Source organism: Mercenaria mercenaria, chromosome 13 (assembly GCF_021730395.1).
Source record: "Mercenaria mercenaria strain notata chromosome 13, MADL_Memer_1, whole genome shotgun sequence".
NCBI lineage: Eukaryota > Metazoa > Mollusca > Bivalvia > Venerida > Veneridae > Mercenaria > Mercenaria mercenaria.
The window spans coordinates 414,463-438,271 of record NC_069373.1 but is presented as its reverse complement, the minus strand read 5'-3'; the positions used below and the strand labels follow the sequence as shown (position 1 = coordinate 438,271).

The 23,809-nt window shown below is 33.3% G+C and overlaps 1 protein-coding gene across 2 annotated transcripts; it reads left to right on the top strand.

The window, feature by feature from the left end:
- The first annotated feature begins 7,163 nt into the window (after positions 1-7,163).
- LOC123529299 (uncharacterized) lies at positions 7,164-17,610 on the top strand. 2 transcript variants are annotated; one of them, XM_045309572.2, is made up of 8 exons: positions 7,164-7,486; positions 11,024-11,090; positions 11,722-11,820; positions 12,083-12,152; positions 12,760-12,810; positions 16,209-16,277; positions 16,930-17,013; positions 17,429-17,610. In XM_045309572.2, the coding sequence occupies exons 3-8, from the start codon at positions 11,737-11,739 to the stop codon at positions 17,596-17,598; spliced, it is 528 nt and encodes a 175-aa protein (XP_045165507.1). In that variant the 5' UTR covers positions 7,164-7,486; positions 11,024-11,090; positions 11,722-11,736; the 3' UTR covers positions 17,599-17,610. The 2 variants fall into 2 exon arrangements, with proteins under 2 accessions (XP_045165507.1, XP_045165504.1); XM_045309569.2 differs by having other exon boundaries at positions 7,182-7,486; positions 12,083-12,161.
- Positions 17,611-23,809: the final 6,199 nt, after the last annotated feature.

Sequence of the window (23,809 nt, the reverse complement as noted above, 5' to 3'; positions counted from 1 at the left end):
ACAGATACGTCAATGTAGGGTCTTAATGCAACATACGTATTACTAGCAGTTTCTAGAGACCCAACTTTAATTGTTACATCCACTATTAAACTGAGTGTAAATAACGGTAACAATGTTATTATGTACATGAATGTCACTATTAATAACATCCACGTGCTTCTATGTCTCCGCTCACGTGCTCTGCCATTTCTGTATGTAAGATAATTAAATTCCTTGTGTTTATTTGATAAGCTGCATTTCCTCATTATGCTTACCATAATAGCAACAACAGTGTAATAAGAAAACGATATTTCAAATCAATGATGATATGCAAGACAGACATAAATTTAACTACGCCCAGAATAATCTAAACTTTGATCTCGTTACATATGATTTAAATCTGGCTACTGCAGACTATGTTCTGATTTCTTTAAATCCCTATGACCTAAATCTAACGTCTAATTAACATTATGACTGTGAGGTCTAGAAAACAAAGAGATTTATTAAAAACTGAAAAAAGATATTATAACCAGTATCTGTATAAAGTGATCTTTTGGGTGCGAACAATGCATTTAAGAAAGCTAACAGCAGACTCGGTTTGACTGAGTCTGGTCATAGAGGCAATAACATGCACCGGTTTATGTTAAATTCAATCACAGTAAAACTGGAATGACGCTATGTAAGATACACCAGCACTGAATCCAAATATGGGGATCGCTTTATAGCCACCGCACAGCAGTTCCATTTAAGTCATAAACCGTAACCAAGCTAAATGATAGCAGACTCGTTTGAATGAGCCTGTTCATGAGAGGCAACACCCAGAACATCCATAAGCGCAAGCGTGAGTAGATTCTTTTACAGTAAAACAAAATGTGCTGAGTGATTTCAAAGGACTAAAAGTATATAACAAGATAGAATCCAAGAGACTTTTTACAGCCGCCACTTTAAAACTGTTGTTCTTATTGTAAATAGAATATATAAGATCACTTTGAAGCATACACTACCGGTATACCTAATATCATGCTCGTTATCCTTGCAGTATTCGATTTATTTGTGTGTAACTGAATTTAATGATTTAACTGATGAAGTGGATTGTTTAATGCGTTTCAGGAGGACAAACTTTGAGATGTAAAGCGTATACTACATTCTGGCTTATACAAGAGAAGAAAGTCTCATTGCAAACTTTAATGTTATTTTAATGTTCCCACAGAACGAGCGCAGATAAATATCACACGTAGATTACAAACTGAATCATTAATGGATTGTCATGTGTGATTTAGTTGACTCAGAGGACATATAATGACGTCAAATTCACAACCTGAAAAAAAAAACACAACAAATATAACCATAATATAGCAGCAAATTATCTGTATCATTATGTAATTCTTATCTTCATTTGTAATTTAGTAAACACTCATCGTTCATGAAAATTTTTAGGTAATTTTACTTCATATTGCAAATTGTAGCTTGGGATTGGTCTTGATTATATTACACCGAATACTGTACCGATAATTCCTATCTAATAATACCACAATAAGCAGATTTGTTTAGCATGTTTAAATTATACGTTTCCTTACAATCTAGAATTGAAACAAATAGTAGCGATGAGTCGTTATACTTTGAAGCAGTTACATCTATGTACAGAAATACAGACAGCCGATTAGTCATAGCAGAAATGTTTGAATTAACATATTTAGAAAATAAAAAAGGACAGTATCCATGCAAATCTCTGTTAAGTCCTGTCTGAGAAAAATAACCAGATAGAAAATCCACTGGGTATTTCCTAGTTCTGGGAACAAAAATTGCTTAAAACGAGAAAAATACACATGAAATTTGTTGTGTTTTAATATCCTGAAAAATGTGGTATAAGCTAGTTAGCAAGATATTTCTTCTAGTTTTGTAACGTTTCCAGTTGATATTAAATTTCAAACAATTTAATTTGTGCGTCAGTAAAAATCGGCAGGCAATAGCCAGTACATCTGTGACGATTTATCAATCGTATAAAAACATATAGAACATTAACCAATACAAGCAAAATAAATAATAAACATGCATAGTAAAATTAAACGATGCAAATTGAAGAGCTTGTAGTCAAGTCAGGTCAATACTTTTATTCAGAGTCACAGTTTACATGGTGTAAATACAAGTAAACAAATACATGCACATATTTGATAAAGTTCATACAAGAACGGTAATATTCATGTTTACTGTTCTGAAGGGGAAATGATCAAATCAAGAACACAATTTAAATAGAAAAATTGATAATATTTGATGAAGAATATCAATCATATAATGTCAAATTTAAATAGTAGATAGGAATGAAAGGCAACAGCAAAAACTGAAGTTGGAAAAAAATAGCATTGCTTTCAAATCATATGGCACGTTATTTTTGCTGTGTAATATAGACGTACAGTTTATGAATGAAGGCTACTAACGAGAGTTAATCGTAAATTGTATTAACAAAGTAAGTTCAAAAGTACATTTTCCTTATGGTGATATAAAAATTGATTCAGATTTCGAAATGTGTGAACTTACACGAAGGTACTTTATTCTCTTTCTTAACTAAAACAAAACGGACAAGAATTCGTCATGCATGAACTTACACAGTTACACTGGTTAGTTAAATCTTATTAAATTCATTTGGTACAGTTAATGGACACAGTTTAAGAAAGGTGTGTATAAATTCTTGCATTACATGTTCAACAAACAAGCATAAATTATGAATAATTGTATCATTTTTGCACGTCATATATTCTTTCTTTTTCAGGATATTTGGTCTATGTATATAGGGATGTATTTATTCCTAAGAGCTGTAAAGAGATGACAAATTAACAGATTATACATTTCATCCCTAATGTCGTTAAGTGGACACCGTGAACACTTTCTCTCCTTATGTGCAACATAAGATTGTCAACGCCTGGTTTCAACCGGAAGTCGATGGTTTCCTGTTCTGAAATGCAGGAAATTTAGTCGGAGCGAGCAACGACAACAAATAGCTTTCTATCAGAATGTTATCTTTAAATAGGCTATAGTCTTACCTTTTGTGGATCCATTTAGAGAAGTTAACCACTGCTGGTTAAATTGGTCTGTTACAACACTTTTAACCAAAATATCGATACCTTTGCAAATTAATATCGGTGCAATATCCAGTGCATCACCTGATTAAGCCAGTAACAGGAATAGCCCATATTGTCTAGAATGCTTTTAATACAAGAGGACCATTTAAAAGCGTGCACAGAATGTATCATGTTCTGATAACAAGTACATACAATTTTAGAATGCTTGGATAATATTATTTTATTCCAAAACTATATCATTCTAGCTTTAAGGATAATTTCAATTGGGTATCGCCCAAATTCTGCATACAGATTATACCTAGGGGTACTGCTCCTACATTTTCATATTTTACGTAAAAAAATACAATGGACATTTGTCTAGATTACTATAGCCCCACACCTCGCATCCGTAAGTTAGTACTGGTGGTGTGATCAAACAGCTTTAACTGAAGATCCACGGGAAGATATAGGTTATTTATTCTTGAAAAAGTGCAAATATTGACTTGTAAAACAAAATTATTTTGGCATTGTAAAAAACTACCCGATGAAACGAACAAAACTCCTAGATATTTACTTGTTTTTACGATATCAACTAGTCACTCACCTAACATAAAATTATAATTCTGTGGCTTATTAGTTCCAAACACAAAATTTTGGACTTTGTATAATTTATATTGAGCTTCCAAACGGCGCCACTAAGCAAAATCATTCAGGCTGTTTTGGAAATCCTTTTCGTTATCGCTAATGACAATAGTATCATCTGCGTAAAGTTAAACCAATAGTAGTAGAAATAGTTTAGCATTTAAATTTATTCCTGCATTTTTTCGTGGATAAAAAATCTTCTAAATCATTTAGATACAATGAAAACATGATCAGAGACAAAGTCTCGCCCTGTCGAACCCGCAATGACTTTCAAATATATAAGAGTTATGGCCATTTACCGAGACACAAGACTTAATGTTTTGGTACATGTTGGTTATAACATTGCATATTTTACCACGTATCCCACATTTAAGATTTTTACTCCATAAACCTGATTTCAAGACTAAATCAAAGGCGGAAGAAAAATCAATAAAACAACAAACCAACTTTTTCTTACGTGATTTTAAATTCGCTATTAAAATATTTAGTGTAAACATATTGCCTTATCGTTGAGTAATCAGCTCTAAAACCAGCCTGATTTTCATGTAACAAATTGTTAGCATTCAAAAATAGTTTAATTCTGTCATCTAGTATTGAAGTAAAAAGTTTACCTAAACAGCTTAAAATAGTAATGGGCCTATAGTTACTTGGTATTTGTGGGCTACCTTTCTTTTTATATATAGGTTGAATAGAACCGAATATCCATATATCGGGTAAGATACCTGTAACAATGAGTAAATGCGAAGCATTAATTCGGTCGTACTTTTTAGGTATTCGTTCGATATTTGGTCAAAGGGCGACGTCGCTTTATTTCTGTTACATTTTGAAATCATGTTTTCTTATTTCGTCCACTGTAACTGGTCCATTTAATGAATCTAAATTATGTATGTTTGGGACAAACGAATCATCATAAGGTTCATTAAAATTTTCGTGCCGGGTTTCATTTACCGTTCTGTAATAGTCATATAAAGAATCGATGTTTGGCATAGTTTCTAATTTCTTTTCATTAATACTGTTAAAAAGACGCCAGTAATCTCGCGGTCTATTTGAGTTCATGTCGCGTAACTTTTGTTCATGACTGCGATTATGCTTACTCAAGTATTGATTGTTTATACGCTCGGCTGGTCGCACTAAGTCTATGTTTATCTTACATTGACCTATTTAACTGATAATCTTTTCTCGCCCTGTTATATTTATTCCTTGCGCGTTTGCAGTGCGGCCCAAACCATGGTTTGTTAGATTTATTTTTACTAAAGGCCGATAACAGCATTAATTATTCTCTTTTAATAACAATCGAAGTACCGAAAGAAACTTCAAAAAAGCACTTGGGAACAACTCATTGAGACAGTCTGGTGCATGTATTGTTTTCACTTGTATGCCTTCTATACTTCTAAAATACAAACATGTGTTTCTTTTCTGGAAGGAGGCATAAAAATCTAGTTTAAGTTCGTGAAGTTTTATTAAATAAAATTGAGTATGTATAGTTATTGCATAACTGTTTTAATTTCAGATACTTAGCCTATATTCAATACATCAAATGATACTTTTAACACTTACAAAGTGACGTAAGAAAACAGAGCTGTTTACGAGGATTAAGATTTCAAAGTTTGGAAGTGTTTTGGATATACTCTTACAAAAACATGAGACAAACCAACCATTTATATGTCACGGTATAGGACTTGAATATTTAAACGGGGAGAAAATGTGTAGGTGGCCGGCTAGCTCAGTCGGTAGAACATCGTTACAGTAGGGTTCGAGTCCCGGTCTGGCTGCACATTTTTCTCACCCTGTGACATTTGGCGCCTAACATGGGACCGTGACTGAATATACTCCGAGATCATGTTTACCTTGTTCTCTATCCCATTAGAAATTCAAGGACGAATTTCATATAGCGGGGGAGTATGTCACGGTATAGGACTTGTATATTTAAACGGGGAGAAAATGTGTAGGTGGCCGGATAGCTCAGTCGGTAGAACATCGGAACGGTATTCCGAGGCACCGGGTTCGAGTCCCGGTCTGGCTGCACATTTTTCTCACCCTGTGACACATAACTGGTACATATAAACCGCTCATAACTAGTACATGTATACCGCCCTCAAATAAAGGCAACACTATGAATATGGTTGTGTAACATATTTTATAAAAAAAATGTTACAGATATACAAAATAATGATGCATTTTGTATGCGTATGCGTGTCATGATGGATATGCTGTGTGAAAACAGAATGTACTAGTAATAGTAGAATATAGAAAAAAATACTGTGTTGATTTTGTGAATTTATTGTATCATAAGGTAGACTTCATAGTATAATCATGCCGATAATCATTTGCATTAAAATAATATTTGCGGCTTATAAACAAATAATAAGTAGAAAACAACTGACATCCCGATACTCACTGAAATATTGGAAATCAGTGACTTAGTGATCTAGATGTTTGAACGTAATACATATGAATGGCAACCCAAATCCGCGATGGAATTCGATTGAAAGATCAAGATGAAATTATGACTTTGACAGCGCGATAATAGCTCATTTACTAAATTGCAACAAAAACGATAATGCATTTCTTTTCTCGAATCCCCATTACCACACTCCAGCTGAGGAAAATAGTGATTTTTTCAAACTCGAATTAGCACGTGAACGGGTAAACAAATTGTATTCTAAGGGTGTTTCGATAGAAATGATCGTAAGATTCACAGAAATAAATGTATTGCTTGATTTTGACACGAACTTTACTGATTGTAAACAACACCAATTTATCCAGTCAGATGACCATCTACCTGTCCAGTACATATTTTGCCATACTTTCAATTATTGTACCAAAGTACTGGATATTTGAAAAGTTGAAAAGCTGCCCCCTTTACACAGATATGCTTGCAAACAGGTTGATGTAAGAAGGCAGCGTAAGTGGGAAAATGTGTGCAAAGAAAGCCAAATGTGCCAGTAATAGCATAAGATTGACATCAAGAACAGTAGGAAGGAAAGTGGTAACTGTACTTAAACTTCGAATGTTTCGTTCAAGCAGAGTCTTTGATAAACCTACTGTAGTTTACAAGAAATGCAATACATTACTTAAAACAGTTCTTCTTCTATTTCTGTTAATGCTTTTTCACCACTGTACCGATAGTCTGATTTTCTCTTTTTTCAAACTTGTTTCTGTCACTTCTCCTACAGAGAAAGGTAATGAACAATATACATAAATCAGGATTATATTCTGTAACTACTCGTGTGCGAAATATCTGTTAATATATATTTACGATATGTTAGCAATGACACAGAATTAAGTATTGACTTAACTTGACACCAGATGCGTTATAATATCTTTTCATTACTGGTATAACAATGAAAGACATTTACTTTAATTAAAAGAACATTCATCATTTAAGCCTTTTCAAACAAAATCCACATGTGTTACATATACGCCTGCAGGTTTTGATTTCGGAAAACATGTTGTTATCTTTTGTCTGTTGTCTGAAACACCGGTTTGAGAAATAGTGTTATATCAAAGAGGAATAATTATAATTTTTGAACATACAACTGTTGTTAAAATTTATCAATTTGTTAACATCTAATAATATGAAGAAACTTGAAAAACTAAGTATTTTGTGACAAAAACTGCTTTAAACTGCTTTTATCTCTAAATCATTCTAGGGCAACATAAACATCAAAACTTTAAAGGACCAAAACAATGGAAGTTAAATCACAGTATACAGTCATGTAAAGTTATTGGTTTTATATATGGGTGTAAACACACAGTGAACGTTGATCGTGTACAGTACGCAAAAAGTTTAAATCACCAAAAAATGTGTAAGTTTGAATATTATTTGATAATGTTAACATATCAATAGATTAATGAGGAATTGAATCCCCTGGTAAGCAGTCTAACATGTATTTTATTAGTGTATCTATAGTCTCAGTATTAATTATTATTCAGATCAATATAAAAAAATCTAAGCATTGTTGTAAACCTGCAGTATACTTTATACATGATTGAGGATTTTATGGGCTAGCCTAAAACATGTCAATATTTTTATTATTGCTGGCTGACCACAAAGACATCCACATTTGTTAAGGTTCATGAAAATGACACATTTTAATTGAATTGCTTTTTTAACATAAAAATCACAGTTTGGAGTCTGTATGGCCAAAATCATATCTGGCTATTATAATTCTATGTGAATGTAGCCAAAATGTGAAACTTAGAAGGACAGTGAAGAAGTGAATAATAAAATTATTCAGTGACCTTTTTACTATTTCTTTGTAAAATGAGCTTTTTTATTCACTTTACATATTTTAATTATCATTTTTTTTATTATCAAAACAGTGAGGCCACAAATATATATAACATTTTTCACATCTCTAACTTCGGTACTTCCAGTGAAAACCTATTAGAAACATGAATTTCTTTATATAATTACAACAAGATTGGACAAAAAGCACCAACACCATAATAAGTTAAGATAGATTAAAATTTTCCAATTATATAAGGTGTATATATTATATAGCCTTCAGCAGAGTAAAAAATCTAAAGTCCTTAGTGACTTTAAAAATAGCTGAGGGAAAGAGTCAGCCTACTTCTGAGTTATTGGACAGTTGCTTCTGACTAAGATTGGAGCTTTTTACATTATGAAGGAGACACAGAAATACACCAAAGTAAGAAAAATATTGATTATACTGTATATATGTAATGATTGTTAAACTTGAAAAAACACAGTGTAGTTAAGTAATAAGCAGTGAGTGGAAGCTTATTTACTTCAGCTGATCATCCATGCAGCCTGACCATAATCTGCACTGTCTGCTGTTAAGTTTTCAATTATCCCAAATACTCCCCTATAAACTTAGCCTGGCTCCCTGGCTGCATGGTTATTTTTTCATATTAATACTGGAATCATTCTATAAGACACTTTTAAGCCTCTAAAATAGCACAGTTTTGTCTGATGGCCGAACCATACAGCCTGGTGAAAGTTGGCCAGTGTAACCCTAGATTACCCCTGTAAACTGTTAACTACTGAGAACCCTATCAATTGTGAGGCAATTAACTATCCTATGTAATGACAAGTTCTCCTTACCAATTTGATAGGGGTCATTTGAGAAAACATATTTTCTAGAAGAGTTTATGATTCAACTGTTTACTAGTAAATGTAAAATCTTGATAATCATTTGGAGGTAACATAAACTAAGGATCTTTTTTATGAATTTTTAGGTTTTATTAAATAGTGTTTACAGTTATGGTAAAATTACCCCTTACATCAAAAAAGTTCAAATATGTTTTATGTGGAAAAATGAAAGAAAACAGAAAAGAAAGTCAGCACTTGTGTTTCATGGTCAAGAAAAACAGACTTGTACTGGTACATAATTGAGCAAATTTGGTTACAGTGCAACCTCTGTAGAGCAACACCCTTTGCGAGATACAAATATTGACTGTTATGTAGAGGTTGTGGTTCTGAAGAGGTAAATTTGATGGTATATTTCAGCTTAGGGAAATTTTGATGATGATGTTGTTATAGAAAGGCTTAAGAGAGGGCTGCTCTGGAGAGGTTGTACTGTATTTATATTGTTTCACTGGAGAAAAATTTGTATTTTAAATGAATTTTTAGTTATTGAACAAAGATTTTTTTAGCTAAAGAATATAGCCCGTTTATTCAAAACTTTACACACATATATAGATACATATTTCCAAACAGATCAGTAAACATTGAGAATAAATAAAAACAAAAACAAAGAAAAACTAATAATGAAGGGTACTGCAAAAGTACTTAGCGCCTTGAATTTGGTTTGGTCGACAGTGAGATGTCTTCAGCTACGGCCAGTTCTTGATGACAACAAGTCAGGAGATTATTTTCAATTTTATTTCCGATGACAACATGACAGATGCTGGACTTCATAGTTTAAAGTTCTAAAGTTAATGAAATTTTACACAAAATTTTAAACCAGTGCATCACAGTCCGTGACGAACTGTGTGTATTATAAAGCGTTTAAATTATAAATTACTATTATTCATATTTTTGGTCTATGTGTTTTGGAGTGTTATTCTTAACAAGAGCAGACCGTAAGACAGTCAATGCTCGACTAATTAAATTGTTTTCCCAGAAGCCTGAATATTACCCTATCTTAAAATGTTAAAACATCCATAGAGTTTCAATTTAGTATCTGCATTCTTTTCCGGAGATGGGAACTTGCATGTAAAATTCACTTTAACCAGTCTGAAAGAGGGCATAATTTGGACAATGTATGTCAGAGTTATGGGACGTCACTTAAGGTACAATAGGTGACTCAACAATAATGATACAATGTGTGATGTCAATATGGAAAAAAAGTGAATGCAATTGTGACAATTTCTAAAGTTAAGCTTTTGCCACTACCAGTTGGTCAACAGAATAAAACAGAATTTCCTTTTAAATATTCTTTTACAACATGCTCTTGGTTTGGTCTTATTTGTTCATATTTTAAAACTTTAAAGTATAGCTTCATTCATTTCATCATTTAAAGTTAAATTAAAATGATTTAAATCTTGATCATAAGATCACAAATCCTCTGATAAATATGTAAAAGCACATTCCTGTTGTCTGATAAGCCAATACAAGCTGATGGCAGGCCATAAATCGGTAAATTAGCTGCGGCTCATTAAATGATGAAACCCTTAGGTAACAGGCCACAATAATAGCAGCCGATTGTCACTGAAAGAAATTTATGGGGATTTGTCTCACAAATTTGTGAGACACTGGTAGCCAACTTTCACCAGTCCCTATGTTTGGAGCCAGGGGCAATAAAAAATGTCAATGTAGAAACAAACTTCTGCAGTTACTTCCCTCTTAATGAAGAAAGCTTATATATGTAAGTAGGAACAAACATAAGGACGGGGGCCAGTCTGCTATAAACTATAAATGGTATTGCCCTAATTGAATGATAAAGCAGGCCATTTTATAAATACATAGCAGGGTAAGAGAACAAAATAAATCATCAAAGTTTAATGTTTCTTTTTTTCAAAAGCTGTTAATTCTTATTTTAGTTCAGAATTTATATTTTCTAATTAGTATGAATTAAAATGTTGTGCCTGAATAAAACTGTTCATTTTGTATATAAACTTTGACTTTTAAATAAAAGATTTGTCACAAAATTTCAACTTGTGTAGTTTTTTCTTTTTTTTATGTAATAGTGACAAATACAAGTCTATTTCAGAGATATTGCTAGGGACATGACTGTAAGATTTTGGACGTAGGGTATAGGCTGGCTGCATTCACAATTTTTAAAATAAAGAAATATCATAGTCAATGAGCAAGTCTGATGATAATAATAAAACAATTTCTGTATTACATTAAACAATAATCTGGTATTAACTTTCAGAATCAATGCCGTTGGAGGGAAGGAGAGGAGTGTAAAGCAGGTGGAGAAGAAATGGAGAGATCTTAAGGTCAGTGGATCTGCTAGTATTCTAGTGTTTAAAAATACACAGATTTTATAGTTGTTGATTGTAGAATAAATATAATATTATTCCTATAACTGAGATAAATCATCTTTTAGACTTTATATCCAGATAGAAATAAATATGCTAATGCTGATAACACTGTATTATAAGACTGAAATGTTTTTTTTTTCGACTGCCTTTGTTTTGCCACAATCTACGTACTGTTCATGTGTAGAAAAAAGTAAGTGAAATAGATAAAATACTATATATAATTATTATTATTATGTCTGCCCTGATGATTATAATATGAAAACGGTAGGTAGACAAAAGTATATACAGAGGAAACCCATTGGATGTTTTTTTTTATTTTCTGTATACAAATAAATAATTCCACTTGCAATTTTTTTCATAAATAATTTTTAAAATGTTTTTAATTTTCAATTATGTAACAATGTGTCTATACTTGGTAATAGTATATATTTCTTTGTTTCAAATAGTATTAAATCTTTCTTTGTTTCAATTAAGACAGTATAAACTAGTTTTACTTTAAACATTACTCAGCTTGTAATTTAAAATTAACCTAGCATTACTAAATTGTAATTAATTGTAATTATCTAGCTATGCAATTTTCTTGTAGAGCCAAACAAAATCTATGGAAGTGAAAAGGCGGACAGAGGCCAAGAAGACAGGTGGGGGAGTAAGGGAAGCTCCATCTCTGTCATGTTTGGAAGAGAAGGTAATGCATCAAAAATAATTCCTGAGTCTAAATACTTTTGTCAAGTTTTGCAATATATTGCTATATGTTTTTGTTGTCTACAGATCTGACATCGGTCAAACACGTACAGTTTTTATGTCAACATAAGACCTTGGTTCATTTTTTGAACCATTTATGTTCCCCAGGTTGGTTTCAGAGTTGCAAAAATTTGTTAATTTAAAGTACTACTTAAGATATCCTTTTTTGTGTAATGATAATACAGATTTCATTTTGACATTTTCAGATACTTGGTACTCCTCCATCTTGTTCCTTGGATGGAATTCCTGGTGGGAAAGATTCAAGTCTCGATTCCAGTATGCATGGTATTTGAATTACAAATAAGATTTATTTTGTACCCCCATAGTGGGCACTTAGAGTTGCTGTCCATCCATATAACTTGAAAAGTGACATGTGGCATGCACCAGCTGCCCTTAACTTAAAACGTTCAATAGTTGCCAAACCTCACACAAATGTTTAATGAGAATTAAGAGATGTTGTGCACATAGTTATAGAAAATTGCCCAGTGTGACAAGTAGACTTGAAGTAGGGTCTACCAGTTTAAGTTTGAAAATTAAGATGATTGGTCAGAATAGTTGTCTTTATGACCTCTAGGTCGGGTATGAATCTAGGTAATGTGGGGTCAAAAAGAAGGGTCACTCATTCAGATCAAAGGAAAAGCCTGTTTATACTCCAAAGGCCATAATAATTTTGTCTTAATATAGTACTGTTAAAAAGGGATGTATGCATTGTTTGTTAAAAAGAGATGCATGCACAATGTTGTTTTCATAAAAAAAAATGTTTACTTAAAAAATATAATTAAAAAAAATTTGCATAAATCATTGAAGTTTACTTTTTAAACTTATGTTTTTTACATTGCGCAATCACTAATTATGTTAATGCCCCTGTTCATGCCTATTTCAGATGACAGTAATTCTGAGACAAATTTGCATGAGATTTTACAGACAAGATCAGGTCAGTTTATAGGTATAATGTAAATCTTAAATATTGGCATATGTCTATAAATTTACAGATATTGCAAATAATTAAATAATGTCAGGATTTATTGTAAATTCTATACTGTTATAAAACTTACACAAATCTTAAAATTAAATTTAGTACAAAACAGTTCTACAGCTGACAATACATGTGAGCAGTATTCTTAGGCATAAAAAAATATGTTGTTTCCTGAGTATCCAGACCCTAAATGAATTTATGACACTGAAGATTTTGCTTTCAACTTTTTAACAAAAAGTTGCCAAACCGCACTCTTATTGCTTAAGATATGGTCAGTGAAGTGAGGAAATCAATGCTCTAAAGGCATAACCCTCTTATTTGTGTTCATGTTTTTAAAGAGAGAAAAATATTTCCATAAAAACTCATGCACCTAATAAAAAAGTCCAATCTAACTTCCCTGTTTGTTTAGCATGTAAACAGAAACAAAGGACTTTTAGACCTTAAAAGTGGATATATACAACAAGCATTTATAATGCAAACAGATTATAAGTTACTTTTAGCTCATCTGTCACATCTTGACAATAAAATCTGGAAAGTAGATCCCTCAGAAGCACCGAGAACAAGGCAAATAGTGAAAATTGCAGACTCGGTTTGATTGAGTCTGTTCATGGGCAGTAATGGAAAAAGCAACACTGCCCATGCCCCCTTGCACCGGCTTAAGCAGTATTCAATCTTCAAATCTAAATGAGTTGAAATCAATGATCCCGAAGGACAAGAAAATTTAACAACACTGAGATGAAGTCGGGGCGACTTTTTACGGCCGCCACACAGCACTTAACACCCGCTGTTGTGAAGTAAATAAAATCTGGAAAGTAGATCCCTCGGAAGCACCGAGAACAAGGCAAATAGTGAAAATTGCAGACTCGGTTTCGTTTGTGAACGCTAGATGGTCGTCCTAACCGAGAACAAGGCAAATAGTGAAAATTGCAGACTCGGTGAGGTTTGTGAACGCTAGATGTTCGTCATCCATTGTATGTCAGCAATTTGTAAAAAAAAATCTTCTTCTTCAGAACCTCTTGGCAGATTTACACCAAACTGCATATGAATGATACTTGGATGGTTCCTTTCCAAAATTGCCTAACGAATTTAATTACATGCAACATTTTAGTTGTCATGGCAACCCGAAGGAAAAACTTCTAAAATCTTCTTTTCAAAAACTGTAAGCTGGATATTATTGTAATATGAAATTGTGTGCCAGTCTATTGCATATACATACAATGTCCGTTTTGTTGTATGGCATTAGGTATTATATGGATGCCTACTATGATATAACGTTTGATTTACATTGAATTTTGTTAATTTTTTTGTTGTAAATAATGGCTGCAGTTTATCATTTCCATTACTATATTTTTTCATCATAAACTTTTTCATACTTTAACTTTAGTCTTTTAAGTAAGTAATTTTTGTAATAATGGAAGTAATAAGAGACGTATTTTAATCACGTGACGTCTGAACTTAGTAGCACATATATTTTGTATAAGTAGCAAGTATTATTTATGGGAGCCTACGGAGGTATGTTGTACCCAAAGGAGCAGTTTTATGCCCTGACGTATTTGTTTTGCTATGGTGCTAACCATATGTTATATATTGTAGCTTCTTCCGCCAGACGATTTTTCCTGGTGATGTCATAACCCGGAAGTACAATGCCCGAGGGTCACTTGTCTTCAACCGCCTGGATGTGATATTCCCAGCGCAGAGCTTTCGTCCCATGGTTGTGCCGTAAACCGCAAAGACGCTGATTTTTGTTATCCTCTGAAGTCAGCTCAGGGATGCAATCACCTGCCACCATAGGGAGCCAAAACGGAATCAACGTATTCATGGTTTAAAGGGACTTTATTTGAAGATACGTTATATATTGTTTGTGCTACTTAAAGTTCGCAATTAAATGAAAGAACTGTGCCACGTCACATTAAAATGGACTTGTCAGAACTTTGTACCTAGTGATACGGAACTTTGATTTTTTTTCTTTCTTATAATCAGTTGTTTTTTTTTTTTTTTTTTTTTTTTTTTTTTTTTTCGTTTTTTTTTTTCATATCATCTATTCATTGTTAATAATCATCTTATGTAAATAAATTTGTAAATATTGTAAAGGGTGTTGATTTGTTCTGATGGTTACTGTCACCGGTACGGCCATTCTTGTCACAATTGCCCCCTATCAAAATTGCCAGAATAATTGATGGAAAAACTTTAAACACTGTTCTCGTCCAAAACCACATTTACAACTAAGTGCTTTGATATTTGGTATGTTGTATCATCTAATGGTCATCTACCAAGTTAGTTCAAGTTATCCCCCTATGGTCAAATATGGTCCAGTCTTTGGGATCATATGGTTAACATAGACTTATATTCTAAGGAAACACTTGGAAAATCTTATTGTCCAAAACCACAGGGCTTAGGAGTTTGATTTTGTATGTAACATTATCAAGTGGGCCTCTACTGAGATTTTTCAAATTATCCCTCTAGGGTTAGATTACAGCCCACCCCAGCTGTCATATGGTTTTTATAGACTTATACTGGGAAAAACCTTGAAGATTTTCCTGGCCAAAACAGCAGGTCCTTGGGCTTTGATATTTGTATGCAGCACCATCAAATAGTCCTCTACCAAGTATGTTCAAAGTATCACCTAGGGTCTAATATGGCACCATCTCAAGGGGTCACATGATTAATGTAGACTTATTATAGGGGAAAACTTGGAACATCTTCTTGTCCAAAACCACAGGGCATTGAGCTTTGATATTTGGTATGTAGCATCGTCTATTGGTCCTTTACCAAGTTTTTTTTTTCAATTTATTCCCCTAGGGTCAAATATTGCCCCGCCCAGGTTGGGTACCATTGTTTAATTAGAGTTGTTTAGAAAAAAAATGAAAATCTTCTTGCCGGAAACCACAAGACTTAGGTCTTAGATGTTTTGTACGTAGCATTGCCTAGTGGTCCTCTATACCGAGATTATACAAATTATGCCCCTTAGTTGAAAAGAGGCCCCAACCAGGGTAACTCAAGTTTTACATAGACTTATAAAGAAAAATTGGAATAAAAATATTGTGTCTGAAAGTTCAAAAACTAGACCTTTGATATTTGGTATGTATTATTGCAAAGTTGATTTCTAGCAAGATTGTTTGAAATATGCCCATGGGCTGAAAAGAAGCCCCAACTTAACCTTCTTCCTTGTTTTTAAAGACACAGCCTTGAAATTTTGGTGACATGTACAGTTTTGCACACTGATCTTAGATGTGACTTTCAGTGACAATGAATTCAATCTATTGACCTACTTTCTTACATTTGATACATATAGCTCATATTACCAAAGAGAGCGATTCATTATGACCCTCTTGTAATGTGTTAAATGTTTTTTGTAGATGGAGAAAGAATGTTCCACCAGAAGGTACAGGAAACTATTTCAATGAAAGCTGCTGAAAAAGCTAAAGGTATGTTATATCTTACTTTTTGGTTAGTTTCGGTTGTACTCAACTTGGAATGAAGCTAGTATCACCTGTGAGAACCTGATTCTACCGCTCAGTTAGTTTGGTTTATCCTGCTCAGTTGTAACACACAATCAAATTGCTGAATTTATTTTTGATCATCACTCTGGTTCAACTTGAAATTAAATTTGTTCATTTTTTGCATTTTTACATTTTAATGCTTACAGGGATATCTAGGTATCTTAAAGTGTGACTGCTCTGAAACTTTATTACAGTCTTCAGGGACATGAAACATGATGTTGGGTAATTAAGAAAGAGAATGCACAAAAGTCAATGTTTACTGACCTTCATTAATAGCTCATGTGTAAAACCCTTACCCAGCTAAATACTTACAATGCACTTGTCCATATATCAATTTGGACAGTACCATTTGAAGTTAGAAGGTGTGATTTTAAAGCACAGACTACACAGTTGGGCAGGTACGCTGGTCGCAAAGGCAGAATCAATTTAACCATAATTTGATATGGGATAAATGGTGTTGCCGTTTTATGTAGATTTACATGCCTGATACAGCATTACATAGCAGTCATATGTTGTTGTGTAAACTGAAATTGAACTGGATATACATATCATGTTCCTATTTTTATATGCATTTCAGATTCATCACGTCAGCCTGACTCTGCATGTGAATTTTCAAAGAGTAAGGCAGTTTCTGGGAAGTGTTTACAAAAGAGAGCAATAAGTAAATTTTCTTTTAAATAATATTTGATATTTCAGAGCTTAAACCTGAGTTTTAATGCGAAAAACAATAGAATATCAACTTTAAAGTTAACATCTGATCAAGTAAATTTTAAGTCCACTAGTTACCAGTCAGAGACATGGAAGATATTTTTTTGCGTTCCTTTTAACAAATCTATCGATAATTTCACGTCAGTTCTGTAACTAGTGTGGTAATCTGTAAGAACAGTGTTACCTTTATCCTTGTAATGTATCTTTCTCGGCATTCTGGTCACTACCACTGAGGTCAAGGTGGCATTTCTGACTGCACAACATTTTGTTATATTGCTGAAGTTTTCACAAAGAGTTACTTATCAACACCGGTGACACGCCCATGATTCTGTGTAATTGTTCTTTGCTTTTCTTTTATTGCTTTTTAGTTGGAACTGAGGAATTTATCTACAAGATGGAGAAGAAAGTGACGGAGTTAGAGTTAATGAACAAAACGCTCTCCAGTATCGACAACAGTTTAAAAAAACTTGTTTCAATTAAGAAGAAGAAATTAGAAACTGAAATTAAGAACAACTTTTTGCACCAGTTTGTATTTTAAAATGTCCACAATTTGACAACATCTTTTGAGATAAATCTTTGAAACTTTCAACACTTGTACAATCACCATGTTCATTTGTAGAGTAGAGCACACAACTCCATCAATGACTGCTGAATTATGACGCCTTTGACCTTGCGGTCTTTATCTGTAGGAAAGAGTACATATCTCATACATAAATACATAAATAAGTTATCTTATATAAAGACTGTTTAACTTTTTTTTTTCATAATAATCAGTAACATTTGAGCAACATTTTCTGACATTTTTTCATTTTTAGCTCAACTGAGCACAAAAGGGAGCTTTTTGTGATCGCCCCGTGTCCGCCGTCCAAACGTCGTCGTAAACCAGTTGACTGTTAACACTCTAGAGGTCATAATTTTGGCCCAATCTTAATAAAACTTGGTCAGAATGTTACACTCAATAAAATCTTTTTTCCATATACACTGCAATTTTTGTTGTTGAAAGAACCGAATATGCCCCATGCACAAGTACTGTTGTTACTAACCACTTGTGTGAAGTTTCATTAAATTGTGTCAAGGCGATGAGGAGAGATGGTGCGCACAAGACTGTGTCTATGTATATAGTATATAGTATTGTAACAAAAACCAAAGTCCCATAACTCTGCATTTTTTTCTGAAATACACACATATATACTTTCAATGCATGGAATGTATGACACTACATTAAAAAGTGCCGATCGTATTTTTTCCATATACACTGCAATTTTTGTTGTTGAAAGAACCGAATATGCCCCATGCACAACTACTGTTGTAACTGATCACTTGTGTGAAGTTTCATTAAATTGTGTCAAGGGGATGAGGAGAGATGATGCGCACAAGACTGTGTCTATGTATATAGTATAGTAACAAAAAACATAACTATGCATTTTTTTTTCTGAAAGAACCTAACATGCCCCATTCACAACTACCGTTGTTACTTATCACTTAATATGTGAAGTTTCATTAAATTGTGTCAAGGGGATGAGGAGAGATGGTGCACACAAGATTGTGTCTACGGACAGACAGACAACCTGAAACCAGTATACACCCCCTTACAGCTTGTTGTTGGTGTGTGTGTGTGGGGGGGGGGGGGGGGGGGTACAACTATTCATATATACAAATAACATAAGTTTTTTTTTATTTTCTGAAAATTACTATACAATTGTCTTAGGAAGGCATATATTACTACAGTAATATTAGTTTAATTGTCAAGTTTTAGCAGGAAAGGGTTCAATGGTTCTATTTTAACACTTATCATGATGTTATTACACTATGCTGACAAGGTTAAGAATATAAACAAGAAGCTGCTGCAATTACCTATGTTTCAATCGTTTATATGCTATGAACTCACTAGGTATTTACATGTATATATTACCTGAATCTGGATTTAAGAACCCCGAAGCCTTTTCTACAACAGAACGGCCAGAAATGTGACGATTATTGAAATTTACTTCAGCAACCGATGAAGGATTTAAGATTGGTGTCATAAGGTAACTCCTCAGTGGATAGCCACTGTCTCCAAGGAGATATCCTAAATCAGCAGACTCTAAAACATTCTGAAAAAAAGGCACACATGAAATTGATAATCCTTCTTCTTAAAAGTGTGACAGAGAAAGTTCTACATCTGATTTAATGCCTCTCTTATATAACAAAATATGTTTACTTATTTACTTGTAATAAACTACTAGTACCATTTCATTTTCATTTGAACTTTGTATAATTATGTATTCTCATTTTACTGTAACTTGCAACCAGACGTAAATAAAGTGATTGTTATGTTACTAAATATATTGATGTGTTAAGTATACTTTAAAAATGAAAGTCTATAAATATATATATAATTGACATGCCAGGTAAAAAGCAGACTGTTACACAAATGGACCAACTTATCTATTTGTGGAAATGTCTGCCTTGGTACAACAATCTTGTGGAGATACTGCTTATTACAACCATACAAAAGGGTAGGATTTGCAATGAATGCCTTTGAAAATACCTTCAATCCACAATTGTTGAAGATGAAAGAATCATGTTGAGATCCAGGCCACCTTGCAACAATATCCAGAAATCTGAAAATTATACATGTAACTGGGTTGGTAATCAAGCACATTTAACTTAATATACCATGCAATGATAGTAATATGTCTAACAAATTAATATAGTCAACCAATCAACTAGTTAGAGTATTTAATTAAGAGAAGTTGTTTAAACTTAAAAGACAGTATTAATAAAAGCCTCTTTAACCTAACAATATGACATACATTGTAAAAAGTGGTAAAAGTGGAACAAACAATCTACACAGGATGGTTTTAAACATTTGATTACTGGAAATGAAATGTAAATGAAACAGATATAATACACATACCTCATATTACTGTCATCAAAAGCTTGCATATTTATCGCATGAAACCCCTTCCTACAACATATGCTGCCTTATTTTTGCTGGGGCATGGGTTGGCAAGAAAACATTTTTTTTAAATGTTGTGTTATACATGGTGTGGTACAATATTAAATATTATAATTCAATCCTCTTGATGCTGGAGACAAATATTTCCAGTTTTGATACCATTGCATATGAATATCAGCATATAAACCCATGCAGTTACATTTCAAACGTATGTAAACATTGAACATTTTCACGATTTTTATTTATAAATAATCATTAATTTACAGAATATTATTCCTATTTTGTGGGACTCACAAAAGATAAGACAAATCCTTACTTCTTTTTGGGAAAATTCTTTCAGAGAGTCTGTCAAATGTACTGATACTAGTAACTGATACCAGTTCACTATGCAGTCAGATCAAGATCTTCACTGATTGCTAAGAAATATGAACTATTAATTTAATTGGCACTGCCCTGAAATTGACTAGTTTATTGTAAAAATTCAGCAGGGTCAGGTTGAGTTGGTTCTAAAATGCTAGTGCAAGTATAAGTTCATATTTTACTCACACACACAAACACACGTAATTATGACAATTTGTTTCAATAAAATATACGAAAACCAATTCATATTGTCAATCAAATAAAATTAAAAGTAAGTGCTGAGAATATTGTTCAATAAAATTGACTGAATGATATACCTGTATATGTCAATTGCTCTTATGACATTTGGCAACCCGCATTTGTTGTAGAAACTGTACTTTGTCCAATTCAGGCTTTCCAAAGGAAATCTACAAAAAAAAAACGTACAATTACAAGTTTATCTGCTTCAAAATGTTGTTAAGTTAATTTCTACAAACAATTGTTTGTTATTGTTATACAAAAGCCTAGCTCTTTACCAGAAGTAGAATAACTTTGAACTGTGCTTGCTGAAATATATCATATTGACATACTTTCATGTAAAGTACAGTTGAAATCAGTCACAAAGTTTAGAAAACATTGTGTTGTAACACAATTTAGACAGCCACTGATAAATTGCTCACCATCTTAATGTTCAACTAAGTGGGCAGACACAGGCAAAACATCTATACAGTCTGATCATGATCTGCAACAAGAAATAACCTATGAATTGTAAATGGTACTGTCTAAATTGAAAGACGAGAAGGTTTAATACCTTATGTTGTCTTATTTAATAGCTTTGACAACAGACTCGACTGCATAGCAGACACTACTCCTGCTTACACCATGTAGGTCTGCTACATCTGAGTAAAAGCTACCTTTAGCCAGGTATCTCAGTGTAACAAGAACTTGAAATATAAATTATTATGCAGTCATGTATATGATGCTGGGAAGAGTAAATAGCGACATTACAACATAATATACAGAGCTGCATAATGTATATACTGCCTCAAGAGCATAGTGGTAAAGTGTATGCCTTGAATGCTGGAGGTCTGGAGTTCAATCCCTGGCTGTGTAATACCAAAGGCGTGATAAAAGGTACTGGTAGCTCTCTTGCTCGGCACTTAGCAATAAAAGGGATGCTACAGGAGGTAAAATAAGCAAAGTTAAATATCTGCTACAGGATACCTGGTTTGTCGCACAAGAGCTTTGTAGCTCATGTTGCATGTTGGATTATACTGTATGGAATGAATATGTTTAATAAATAGCATGTGTATTATCATTTTTATTCAATGGCTTTCTTACACTCTTGCAAGTTCAAACATTTGATAAAAATACATTTTGTTGTAGCATGTAAATTCATCAAGAAGTATGACTATTTATTTAATTGTAAATAGTTTTAATTTTGCTTCCTATACACCACCATTTATTTTGAAAATGCAGTGTATTTAAAAGCCAATAGATCCACTGCATAGCACATGGAATTTCAAGTGTGTCAGTTTTTTTTTTTTTTTTTTTTTTTTTTTTTTTTTCTCAAGTTTATTTATTAGATCCATTAGGCTCATAACCCCATGAGGTCAACAGTTCAATATATGTATGACGAAGAAGTAAAAATGCAAAAACATAGTACATACATATATATGATACATTGCATGTCGGAGAAGGTTACATTCATATCAATAACAAAGTGTTATATACTAATACGTTATTAACATTTTTAGAACATTATTAAATTAAAAGGAACAGGAACATGCGTATTCTAACATGTTTATACACTTAACAAAATTCCTAATTGGTCAGTTTATATTGTATTACTATTTTTTTAATAATGCATGTATTTACAAGAAATTTCACATACCGACATTTGAATAGGTACTGCAGCTAATTATTGATTTATTTTTGGCCGACCCACGGCCAGCTAACCGCATTAGGCGTTCTGACCAATATTGCATATTTTGCACGGGCAGGGCATGCCCACCAATATGCACCTGTTAGTGAACATTTTTGGCATTACTGACGAAAATCCCACTAGAAAAACACATATCATTGTAAAATTGACACAAGAGCAACGCGCCGGGGCTGTGGGAATTTTACAACAAAACTCAAAATCGGTCACATCAAAGAATTGTCCTTACACATGTGTCGTAAATGTTTCCCAGCTAGCAAGATTCCGACAGCTCGATCGCGTAACTTTTGTGTCAATTTCACCGTCATATGTGTTTTTCTAGTAGGACTTTCGTCAGTAATGCCAAAAATGTAAACGAACACGTGCATGTTAGTGCACATGCCCTGCACGTGCAAAATATGTAATGTTAGTCAAAACGCCTAATGCGGTTACTTTGGCTGTGAGTCGTCAAAAATAAATCGTAATTAGCTGCAGTACCTATTCAAATGTCGGTATGTGAAATTTCGTATGAATACATGCATTATTAACAAATAGTAAAACAATACTGACCAATTAGGAATTTTGTTGAGTGTATCATGCTTGTCTAGAAAATAACAAACGTTACATCATTTTACAACTTAAAGGCAAATAACAGGAATATAAGAAACCCCTTTGATTTCAATAAACAGAGGTAGAACTATAAAGAAACCCTCTAGGGGCAGACATACACCATAAGATGCATCCGCTCGGTCTTGCCAGGATCTATGCTGTTCGCTAACTGTTTTATCTCAAGTTGAACACAAACAGCATGGATCCTGACCAGAAAAGACTGCGCAGATCCATTCTGGTCACAAAAGCACTTAATTGGTTTTCCAATGGCACGGCTCATATTTTCTTGGTCGCAGTACTATAGTCAATTATAAAGGCTCAGTAAGAGCTTACAGTATGTTCTATTGTTAAATGTCTTGACGACATAAATGAGACTTATCTTATCTTATGGTAAATGCCAGTCTCTGTGTGAAATCGGTCTGCCTTGCAGTTGATAGACAATTCCCCTGCTAAATTAATTCCATAAAAGTGACTGTCTCCTCCGTAGAGCTGTGTTTACAGCGAAAGTAACACAAAACCATTGCTTTTTAAAGAGATAACTTTTTATTCTTTAGCTCAGGAGCATTGATGTAGATGTAGGGTCTATAATAGACCCTAAACAAACATTGAAAATATACTCTGTGTTTTCAATGTTTGTTTATATTTATCAAGGACACGGCCATGATTTTATCCAGACACAGTAGGGTAACAGGCGCAAAGAAAATGTAAAAAGCGCAAAGGATAACAACTTGGTAAAGTGAGCGGAAGCGTTTTAATTAAAATTAGAAGGAGGGCTCACCTGAATTTCTGCACTTATTGAACACGATCTCTGTGTAGGTTTCATCAAGTCGTCAGCGAGTAGCTCTATCAACGATACGATCGACACCCTGTCTAACCGGTACTTAGATATGACCTTAAAATCTCTTAATTTATCCAGTCCTATCCTTTCACGGAACAGTC